General features: G+C 48.9%; 2 protein-coding genes across 2 annotated transcripts; one reads left to right on the top strand and one right to left on the bottom strand.

Moving 5' to 3' along the window:
* Positions 1 to 5,119: 5,119 nt before the first annotated feature.
* Positions 5,120 to 6,678, top strand: BCR38DRAFT_443661 (Alpha/Beta hydrolase protein). The gene has a single exon (XM_040860897.1). It carries the CDS (start codon positions 5,568 to 5,570, stop codon positions 6,519 to 6,521), a length of 954 nt encoding a protein of 317 aa, XP_040712457.1. The 5' UTR covers positions 5,120 to 5,567; the 3' UTR covers positions 6,522 to 6,678.
* Positions 6,679 to 9,908: 3,230 nt separating this feature from the next.
* On the bottom strand, positions 9,909 to 10,939 carry BCR38DRAFT_350119 (thiamine thiazole synthase; the record flags this gene model as incomplete). Its single annotated transcript, XM_040856543.1, has 2 exons — positions 9,909 to 10,555; positions 10,615 to 10,939. 2 exons carry the CDS (start codon positions 10,937 to 10,939, stop codon positions 9,909 to 9,911), a joined length of 972 nt encoding a protein of 323 aa, XP_040712456.1.
* Positions 10,940 to 11,637: the final 698 nt, after the last annotated feature.

The raw sequence follows: 11,637 nt of genomic DNA, 5'->3' as shown, positions 1-11,637 counted from the left end.
CAACTGCGATGGCGAGACTCCGGTTGTCACTCTGCACCATATTATTCCTATGATACGCCAGCCAACCTAGTATGACACAGCACCGATAAGCCTCGCCGAACATCATCCGCCGAGCCCCAACCCTTACTCAGGGATCACAAGCTTCAAAACTTCGCCGAATCCGTGCAAGCATCCGCCCCAAGACCGCCTCTGGACGGCCCGTCTGGCAGACGGACGATGTCCGACTTGGTTTACTGCCGCTAACCATGATGCTGTGCTTCGACGGTTTGAACTCTATCGTGACACGAACTAGACTCGAGGCTCAAGGCATCCTAGATACGGAATCTTCATCATCTAAGCTAAGCTTTGCTGGATACGGGATGACGACAGATCTGCATCCCATCAACCTATCGCCTTGAGACGCCCATCCTGATGAAATATGGCGCGATTTTCACTATTTTAAGGTAAGTTTTAGCATTGCTGCAGTGTGTCAGCGCTTCCGGTGAAACGGTTCATTTCACTCTTCTTGGAATACGAGTCAGAATAATGACACCGTTGTTCTCCTATTTTTACTCAGCAGTTAGACATTCTCTAATCCGCGTTAGAGTACGAGGTATAAGATATAATTACAAATGGCACTGTGTATATGCATTTCTCTTATAAGTGCACCAAGGTCAGTGGCATTCGGGATGTGTCGACCAAAGATACGTAATACTTTGCACACCACGCCAAGGGACGTGACACGCATTTCGAGCATTCGTTTGTATGTCAGACCTGTTTTCGGCAATTTCAACACCTATTTTTTGCCAGCTGCTCTCTATACTTCGCGTCAGCTTGACACAGTAGGCAGGCCCGGTTGCCATGGTTTCAGGTACGACTGATGTGACGTAGTCCAAAGTCTGCCTTCCGTTGATAACCACCGGGGACTGCTCGGCTCGTAACATCTAGGTGGAAAGGAGCGATATACGTGTGGGGCTCTGTGAAATTGTAATCTGATGGCACAAGCGAATTTGCTCAATTGTTCGGGCAAATATCAGGGTTCTCTATCGAGCGTCATCAACACCGTACTATATGTTTTTGATATTGCACGTCTGCATGATAGGGTGAAAATATACTCAAATATGATGGTCGCATAATGTCTAAGGTGTGGCTTGCCTTAATGTAGTTATAAGTAGATAATGGGCCGTGTTGTTATGCCTTATACTTTCATCTTATAATTGAAAGTAAAACTGCGAAGTGCTGTTAACCTATATCTCATACGGTGTGACTCGCTAGGTTAATAGATGTAATGCGAAGACAGTACCAGATCATGGGTCCAGATCTGTAGGTATGTAGCACAACAGCGTTGACTATCGAGGCAATATCTGCTGTAGACTAATTGGCAAGAAATCTGCCGGGCCGCGTCTAATTATCCTACATAACGCACTCTTCTCTATACCTATATTAGTCCATGTGCCAAGACTGGAGGTGCTCTTGATGTACAGTGTGGATTTTCTTCATATCTCAACGTTCTATTGTAGCTTCAGCTCCGGGGTTGCAAAGACCAAGTGGTCCGAACTCCAGAATTATGTCGCAAGTTCTTCGTCTCTCGTCGGCCTAGTTAATAACACATCATCAACTTCGACCACATCAAATTAAGACGTATGCGTCACCTCGTCTCCAGTGTTATTACCCGTACTTAGGCTCTCATTCTTGGTCACTGCCAGTCCTACCCACGAGAAAATGCCTTTTGGCATGAATGTGTTTAGTCCTTGCGAATATTAGGACCAAGGCACGTGGAAGTGACAGACGAAAAAGAATGTTGACTTTCGAATCTTGTGCCTCGACGCTTCTATTGTCTGTGGCGAGAAGTCAAGCGGGGGCAATGGATATGTCTCAAGTCATTTTTGCTCTTCAGACTGTCAGACGAGAATTCATCGAAGGTGTTGTATACCACTTTACAGGATGTATTGCATAGGTGGTCTCAGCAGTCAACCTAGCAGTGGTGTTTGTCATGTGCCATTCTTTGGGTCTCATAGCATGTTAAAGACAAATATCTTTGGTCTCCGGAAGATTGACACGGTCGATTATGGCTACGGACAGAATTCAGTTTCTGCAAGCCTCTGAAATATGATGTTAGGTATAAAGGTTGGGACGCCAACACAGAATTGGCAGTCTCTCGTGAAAATGACATATTGTAGAATATCGAGGCAAATTCTGGCGACATCATCAACCAGATCCACTACCAATGAACTATTGGCTGCCATTTTAAAGACCTGAACAGCGAGTATATTAGATCATCTGGCCCGTCTCAAGCTGACCCAGATGCAGCCGGCATGCTTACTGGCAAGCGCTTGGTAGGAGGTTTACGCCGCCGCCGGACGACTTCACTGAAAACAGTGGTGCTCATTCATGATCGAGGATATTAGTGGCGAAGTAGGCTCAATGATCCACGTAAAGAAAGCGTGTGACTCCAAGATCAGAGAAACATCGCCAGGGGCGAAGTCCTCTTTTTTGATCCCGATGGCCAGACCAAGACATGGACAAATGCCAGAGAAGCTGCCAGTCTGGCACGTCTAGCGACGGTCTCAACACTACCTGGCGTCAGGAATTCCTTACTATTCGTGTATCCCATCTTGTTGCTGATGCAAAATTACAATAATACTAGCTCACTCATTATACATGTGGCATTAGGAGATAGTTCCGAATACACGCATTTCGGCATGGCGGAACACACAGCATATGTTCCAAATAACGTTCGGGATCGGATCCATCTCGCACGGTTCAGAGGTACAAAACGTGAAGGCAAGTTTTCCTAATAGGCCAAGGCTTCATAGAGTGCCTGTAACTGTGCCGTCTAAGATTCTGGAAGGTGCCAGTGCAGAGAAGTTTGACTATGTCAATGACTCCGAAGACGACATCGAGGATGATTCAGGTATCGACTACACCAGGGTAAATCCAGGCGACTGTGTGCCGCTGGGTGTATAGGTAGAATTTGCACGTGTGGCGTCTTTAACCTATGCTTTCCGGCGCAAAACTAAGTACAGATCACACAACAAATTTGATTATAGTTGTCCAGCGGCTATCCTAGTACTCATTACAGCAATCCCACTAGCATCTATTTATTTGACATAAATCAAGGCAGCACTTGTATTGCGTTGGTGTTTTACACCAGTGCAGTTGTATTATAACTATGCTTCTTTATGCAACCTGTGAGAGTGGCAGAGAGTATAGGGAAAGTCAAGCTATAATTTGATGATGTGGAAGAACGCAACATTGCTTTTGCCTTAAGAGGCTTTTTGGATATTAGGTGATTTGCGTCATCTCAGCAATTCTAGGCTGGACCTCATAAAACTTGGTATTAATCCAAGAGTACACATGAGATGTCCACAAGCGACTAGTGTCGAGAGAGACGATAATAGGAGATATGAAAGCAATTATTGAGTAAAGGAAAGGGGGAAGCTTGGAGGCAAGTCTGTCCAGCATATATAGCTGTACTAGGTAAGACAGTGCACAACTTTCTAGAAACTACAGTTGATTCCTCAGACTGGCGTATGGCTAAATACCTAGGTACAGACAGTGCCAGGCAGCTGTTTACCTTCCTTTCCGTCTCTCCATATCGCATTTCCTCGTTATCTCAACTCAACCTTGATTCCAAAGAGAAAGACGAAGAGTTTCACATCTGTCTAGCTTTTGCCATGCTATGCTCTACTCTGGCGCAATGTACCTGTCCGTCATGCATAAAAGTCACCATTCCTGCCACGACATGGCCAGGAGACCGAGGTCCGGATATGAGACGATGGGTGACATCCGCTCTGTGCGAAGCGAATGCGGAAACATCACCTCGCTCGACCTTCTCATCGCGCAGATACGCTGCGTTGGCATGCCAGACCGTTGAAGCTTCTCCCTTGACCTTGCCAGGGGGTCTCATTATCTCTCTCTCATCGAATCGCTGTCCCCCACGGGCTACTTATATGATAAATCTAATTGGATTTACGTGCAACCGCCATGTTACTGCTGGCATTACGAGGGCTAGCTTACCCCCTGGTACAGTATGGAAGTGGTTCAAAATGGGATATATGGATCCAACCGAGCATCTTTCTTGGATCGTGCCCGACGGAAGAGACTCATTTTACTTGATTCTGGAGCGCTAGGAAAATATCTGGTATCTTTGGAATGGCGCATGCCAGAGGACTTGGCCTCCCTTCGTCCCACACCTCCTATCGAAAAAACTATGCAAGTTAGCAACCGCAGCGCCCAATCTCCAGTCCTTGAATATCGACCTTTACCGCAATAACAACACGTGGCCATGGGAGGAACTTGATGCACTGGCCCAGGGATTACCGGACGGGTTCACGAACCTCACACTCTATTTCAAGCTTTCCGGCGATTTTGGGTGCAGAAGGTCAATGATCTTGTAGACCGCAGTTATCAGCCTTGCGGATCTGCCAAGCAGTATGCACAGCCATTCCTCACCGCAAACAGCGCTTTGGTTATGGACGAGTTTTTGTAGGAGAGAGAAGCCCCGAAGTCTCTTGCTCACATCCGATTCTTTGCTGGCGACTGGACGAGGCCGTATAATAGAGCTGTGGCAGACTATGGATGACTGGATAGGAGGAAAGCGTGGTTTGGGTGGGATGTTTTGGATGGGAGTGGGGAGTGGGGAGTGGGGAGATGCGTTGCAAGGGGAGGAGGACACGGTCATATCGAAAGAGAGGAGAGAGAGTATTTAAATCGCATATGTAATCATACTTGCCAACTAAATGAACCATACTTAGCGTTATCAGAGAAACGAGAAGAATTATTACTTTAGTTAGCCCACGTAGGGATCTAGAGTCTTCAAGATAAACCGTATACTCGTGGGGCTAATAATCTTTCAGTTCGTATTGAAAAGGCTAGTTCCTCCCGACTATTCTGACTAGCGTCGTAACCTGTGTGCCAGAGTATCTAAGCTTAAGAATCACAGGGACAACCCAGCATGCCAAAAGCCAAAGTCATACGTGTTGAGCTGATTGGCACGCAACCATTGCTGCATGAAACATGTGGGTATTCGCCCAAGCAGCAGAGTCACCTGGGCAACCGTAGACGACAACTGTCAATACCCACTTGGTATTTGAAATAGAGCCGAGCTCGTAGTGATGCACAACGGCGGCCACGGGATCAATCACCAACCCGAGGATTCAGTCCAAAACTGTCGTCTCATATATCTACCTGCTCTCCCCTATCTGTAAAGCTTCCTGGTAGTCATCATGACTTGTAATTACGGCTCTGCTATACCATTGCGTTGTTTTTCGGATACTAAGCGAGTAATGCTTGGGATCCTCGAAAGAACTGCCGACTCAGGCAAAGTGCGCCAAGCTGACAACGGCCGGGTATAATGACGGTTGACAAGGTCCCCCGCATCTCTTGCATCCACACCCACCCACTGGAAGTTCTGGACGACATTTGACTGAATAAAACCCGATCTGAAAACCCCATAGATATTTGTCCACGAATCCTTGGCTCTCTCCTCACAGAGCTCACGATCTCAAGTACAACTCGGCAAAGGAGAAAGAGAAACAATCAAGCGGCAAACCCAGTCTATCCAAGGCCACTAATAACCAGGGAAAATGGAACAACTACCGCCGTTGGGTAGAGGCATTTTCGAAGTCCTCGAAGCCACCTTCGCCATCTACAAGCCCCTTATCCTCGCCCAAGAATCCAATATCCGGACCACCCGGCGCTCAACCCACCGCTACGGCGACCACCCTCGCCAGGAGCTCGATGTCTACCATCCTTCGACCCCAGCCGCAACTCCTAGCGGCGCCCGGCCGGTGTTGGCTTTCTTTCACGGCGGCGGTTTTGTGGCTGGCGCCAAAGACGGCGCTGGTTATGCCAATGGCCTCGTCTTCGCTAATCTGGGCCACTTCTTCGCCTCACGCTTCGGGTACACTGTTGTCGTGGCCAACTACCGGCTAATGAGCCATGGCGCCCGGTATCCATCCGGCGGCGAGGATGTCAAGTTGACGGTCGAGTGGATCGCCGGGACCCTGGCCAAGGAGGAGGGGTATGGCATGATTGATCTGTTCGTAATGGGGAACTCGGCGGGTGCTGTGCATGTGGCTACCTACACACTGGCAGAAGAATTTGAGGAGAGCAGGAAGGCCATCACGGCTCATTCGCGGGAAAAGGGGGGAAAGGGAACGCTTCTCAGGGGTGTGTTGTTGCTTGGTGCGCCTTGTCACTATGGTAATGAGACCAATGGGACGCTGAGAGACTACTTTGGCCCGGATAAGATATTCGACTACGCCCCGATGGGTCTGCTACAGGCGGCGAAACAGCGGGGTGGGCCGGAACTGCCGGGTGTCAAGCTGGCGTTGCTGATATCTGAGTACGATCCTGAGGAGCTTGTGGTCAAGACGAACCACGAGTTTGTAAAGGAGTGGCCCGGATCGAATATCGAAGTTCAAGTCTTGAAGGGACAGAACCATATCAGCCCACAGCTGAGTCTTGCGACGGGTATCGAGGAAGAAGAAGCTTGGGGCGTGATTGTCGCTAGATTCTGCGAGGCGGCTTTCACATGAACTTCATTATAACACGTTGCAGAGTGAGAGCTCTCCCGTCCCTCCCCCCTTACACTAACCAAAAGAAAATCAAATTCTAGACATGGATGATAAAACCCCTTTGCCTCATATCATATACAATGAGAGTAGACTAGAGAATAAAAATATTCTGTACAATAACCATATCCCGACCCTGTTTCCCCCAGAACCCTCAGTACACCATACACGGATACCTGTCAGGCCTCCTGGGGAACGCATTCCGTCCTTCTGATTCTTGTCCAGCGTAGATAGATCGCATCTCCAGAAATTGAACCCGCGCTTTTTCTACTCACATACGACGCGAGATTAAGTGTGTTGGCCGAACCAGCCATGTCCGAAGGCAAGGTATACAGCAATTAAAAGATCAATCGGTCAGCGGCAGTCTGGCACATGCAACCAAACCAATGGTGACCCATAATGCTGCATGCTCAACAAAACAACACCCAATCTGTATTGTGTAGGGGATTCTGCAGACACTGATTCGGAGAAAAAAACAAATAACTGATGCCGTAGCCCAGTGTGGCTGCGTCGTAACTGTTCCCCACTTGTGTTTACAGTATGTATATTTGCAGGCAGTCACTACAAATATCGTGCTGACACCTAATTTGGAAGCTCGGACCTACAGCGTTCATGGCTACATCTTATATATTGGTTGTCTTGGCCCTTGTTTGATGGTCTCGAAGTGGCTTAGTCGTCAAGAAGCTGTCACGCAATGTTGCTGCTCAACTAGCCTAATTCAAAATCTAGATTCTTACATAGTGGTGTTATATAGATAACATCGTAACCTGCGGGTTTGCACACACATACCGAGTATAGCCACCTTATCTATCTCATGCAACTTTTTCTACTCGAAATGCGCAAAGACCAAATGACACCCGGCTGAATTTCTTCGAGAGGAGAACGTGAAATTTGCCACAGCATCAGAAAGAAGAACAGCTGAGGGGTATAATCCCGAATCTTATATACTATGCGGAAAAGCAAAAGAGATTGGTCGCTCTGACTCCCTGGACTAAACGACCTTCCTGAGAATATAAACACCTTGACTTCTACCAGTTCTTTGATAATGGCCAATCACCAACCAAAAGAAAAAAAAGAAAAACATGAAATTTCGGAACTTGAGTTTTCAGTCTACATCACAACTAGTCTTAAGTTAAACACCACTCCCACCATTTGTAACCAAGACCGCCACGGAAATCACTAACCCAATTAATTGAGGATGGAAGCCAAAGCTCCTCATTTGTATACTGCCGCGTGCGGGTATGATGTACTGCAGATTATGCAATGTTATCGCGACCTACTTGTCAACCGCGCGCTCGAAACGAAGCAGGTTCCACCACGCCTATACGTCGCAGCTATGGATTAACTGATCGACAAACTCGCCACATGACGCTGTCTGATGCCGAATTTGAGATCTTCTAATAAGCTTTAATCAACCGTTCACACTTTTGCAACTCATCTCTAACCATTATATCAGACCAACCCCCCGTCCCCTGGCTGGCGCCTGTAGCTGGTTAGTTTGGGCCGCCCAACCAGTGTTCTTGAACAAAGAGGTTAGAAGCAGGAAGGAAAAGGAGAAAAGTAACGGTGTTTGGCCTGGTTGTTTAAGACACTGGTAGGCCGGTAAAGGTACAAGGGACAATGACGTTATGACGAGAAACTACTATGATTTGTTTAGATACAATACCCCCAAAGGCCGTATAAGAAAATATTATTATTATTATTATTAAATACGCCGTAGGCTCGAAGCCCCCGGTACCTCTACTAGTACTCCCGTATGTCAAACCGTGCCCTAATGGCTGGACTAAATACATACGCTGCGTCGTCGGTTCGCCCTATTGGCGACTGCGTTACGTCCACTACCATACTACGTTGGTTCTCAACCTACCAACAAAGTCCCCCCTGAGAAGATCGATGCTATCTGGGCCTTGAAGCTGTCCGACCCGTCCCTAGCAGCCACCTTACAGTAGTCCCACTAACTACTGGTTCTCCTGTTGCCGTTGCGAGGTCTCTGCGAGAGTATAGTGGCCGTGGTGCGATGGCGGCCCGTAATCGTTCCCTCGGTCCTTCCAACAGCCCGCAAAAGAGGATTACGTGCTCTGCCGTCTCAGGGGCGTCGCCACAGTGGCATAGCGGCGAGTACACGCCAAAAGCCCCTGTCTTGAATAAGAAGGCTGCTAGTCCTATTTTTTCCGTCCTGATCTGGCACAGCGTAGACGCCTCCAGTCGGTTCAGGCCGAAATACCTGCCCCCTTTCGGTATCTGCATCGAAGGGCCCTCCGGTTCCTCAGCGATAGCGCGTCGCTGGCGATCGTGATGCTCTGCTCCGGTGAGCCATCTCTTCCTCCAGTGGCCGAGGAGGGCAGCCGGGACCTCTTTTTCCTCACTCATCCACTCGGAGCCCCGGGCCTCCTTCTCCATAGTGTACCCTGCCGGTCGGAGTAGCTGCGACGCCTGCTTCCTCTTCGCCGGCCTATCCTGCCGGAGTATATGTGACGCTTTAGCGCTCGCGCTGCGAAGCAGATTTCTCTTCCCGCTAAGCCGTAGCCGTTCTTCAAACTTAGCAGCCCGGGCACTAAGATAGAGGTCTAGTGGCGGGATTGCTGCTTCTGCTTCCAGGTGGCGAACCGGCGATAAGAAAATAAAACTTGTGTTGCAGGACCTGCAAAAAAAAGAAATATATGCGAGCTTCAGACCATGAATGTCAGACGACAAGGTAAAACACGGCTAACTCTCCGAGCCAAGCATAGCAGATTACGAAGACGGATCCTCCCGTCCCTAATAAGGTGGATTCAGACAATACCTTCACAAAGACAGGACGAAAGAGTGTATTTGGTAACAAGAGATAGACCGGGGCAATAGGCGAGTTGAGATTTCAGATGATACTTGAGACGAAAAGGGGTGGAGAGGAAGGAAGGCTTTGAGGGGATGATAGCATAAACGGCGCAAGTCAAATTGGAATACAATGAGCTAGGGTGTCACTCCAGTGTAATAAATCGACATTACATGCCTTGGTCATTCAATCTGAGTACGCCGTTTACTGGGTTAGCCGCTAGGGCATATAAACTCGATCAAGTAAACAGATAGCCGAATAGTTTCAGTACGTCCTCTGGATCTTCTGTATTCTGCCTCGTGGTCTTCGTGCCGCCCTGGAGTCAAATACTCCAACGATTTATTCACATGACGTCCGATTCTGGGAATGGGATTGACAGCGTACCAGCAGGTTGTGGCAATTTGACGTTGATCCATAAAGACAGTCTGGACTCGCGGCAAAACTGCGAGACTTCGAAGCACGTATCATATCAGACTATAGAACGAGCGTTATTGGTTGATTATGTCCTTGGTGAGCCCCTGTAGTCTTCAACACACAACCTAGGCAGCATTTTGCTTCTTGCGCTCTTCAAAAACACTGAGTGCCTCCTCAGCAGCCTTCATTCCAGAAAGGACCATCGCTCCAAAGGTTGGACCCATCCTATTGGCGCCATCAACTTCACTCAGTTCCATCCCGCCAACAATCAAGCCAGGCACGATCTCACGAGTCCCCCTGACAATGGCATCTTCAGCCGTGTTCATGTCCAAGCCCCGCATACCACCAAGCCTCTCGAGTGCCTGCATACTAACCAGCCTCTTGACACTGAACGCACCGAAAGGCCCATCATGGCCCGTGGTGCTGATAATGACTGGCGCATTGATAGTACTCGGATCCATGCAACTCTGATCCTCATGATGCATAGCAACGAGCGTCCAATTAGTGACCACGCCCGCGATGCGGACCCCCCCGGGAGCACTCTCATCGCGGCGGGTGATGAGATCCTCGACCGATGTGGCGTTGAAGAGCTTGACGTTGGGGAAGGCGAGCACCTTGGATAGGAGCGTCGAGGTGAACAGCGCAGCGTGCTTAACGACGACGTAAGGGCCCTCGTCCTCAAAGGGGACGCCGATGTCGATTAGAAATTTGTTGGCGGGCTTGCGCATCACCATGGCGCTAAAGAGCTGGCCACCGAGCCAGGCTCCACCGCCTGGTTACGAGTGTCAGTCATATCAATTCCATGGAAGGGAGGAGGGAATGTCAGCATACCAGGCGATACGCTAGCCTCGATGATGGCAATCTTCAAGTCGGGGCGGGCCTTGGCCAAGGTGTAAGCAGTGCTTAGACCACAAGAGCCGGCGCCGACGATGACGATGTCTGATTCGGCATACCTGTCGAGGTCGTTGAAGTAGCGGCGAGCCATGGCACGAGCCACCTGTGACTCGCGAATGGCGTCGAAGGAAAAGTCCTTCCACTTCCCCTCAGCGACATCATCTGCAGTCTTGGTATTGAGCTTGTCGTTGCTAATGGCAACGCTGCCCTTGTGAGGAAGGGTGGCCGGCTCAACCACGTCGACAGTCACAGCAGGGGCCATTTTGTGTTGATGTACAGTTCAAGTCTAAGCAGGGGTTAGCTGCTGTCAAGGGGGAAAGGGGTTGGCAGAAGAGCATGATCCTTTCGCTGGTATTATCCAGAAAATCAAGTTCAGGCCGTATAATCTCAGAACGAGCTTTTGCTCACGTGTCCAGTCTCCTGATGATCTCCATCACAAGGCCTTAAGAGGAAGTACGATGGGTGGATCAACAGGGTGAGCTGGACGCAAAGAGTCTCGAACACCGGCTCATGGCTCGCTTCAAAGCGTTTACCTGATGATGATTTTTCATCATATGTAGTCATGTTGACTTTTGCTGGATAACTCCATGGCAGGGCCATGCCTCCATTTTCGCCAATTTGCTGCCTGTAGTGGCATCATGACAACCCGTACCGGGTGAAAAGTCCTGGACGATCAGTAGTCAGCAACCTTCCAAGCCAGAACTGATATTGCAGCTGCAATGCATACGAAGTTTATTTACGTACTTTGGGCGAGTGGTTTGCAGATTTCCGTGGGTGCGATACAGCTGTTGATGATCAAAGGAGTCAGGATGGGAAAACGCCCTTGCGATCTCCCTGCGTCCAAGACTACAAATATATATGTCGAGAAGCGGGGTAAATGTATTTCGTCATCTTGACACTATCATATGCACGATATCGGCCTTCTATATCTGTCTGGTCCATTATCAATGGCAGCACAGA

The sequence above is a fragment of the Pseudomassariella vexata genome, assembly GCF_002105095.1.
Source record: "Pseudomassariella vexata strain CBS 129021 chromosome Unknown BCR38scaffold_12, whole genome shotgun sequence".
NCBI classification, from domain to species: domain Eukaryota; kingdom Fungi; phylum Ascomycota; class Sordariomycetes; order Amphisphaeriales; family Pseudomassariaceae; genus Pseudomassariella; species Pseudomassariella vexata.
The sequence above is the reverse complement of the archived record's forward strand: the minus strand, read 5'-3'. Positions and strand labels throughout refer to the sequence as shown.

Excerpts from the sequence above, each read along its gene's own strand:
- BCR38DRAFT_443661 (XM_040860897.1), top strand. The coding sequence starts at position 5,568 with ATGGAACAACTACCGCCGTTGGGTAGAGGCATTTTCGAAGTCCTCGAA.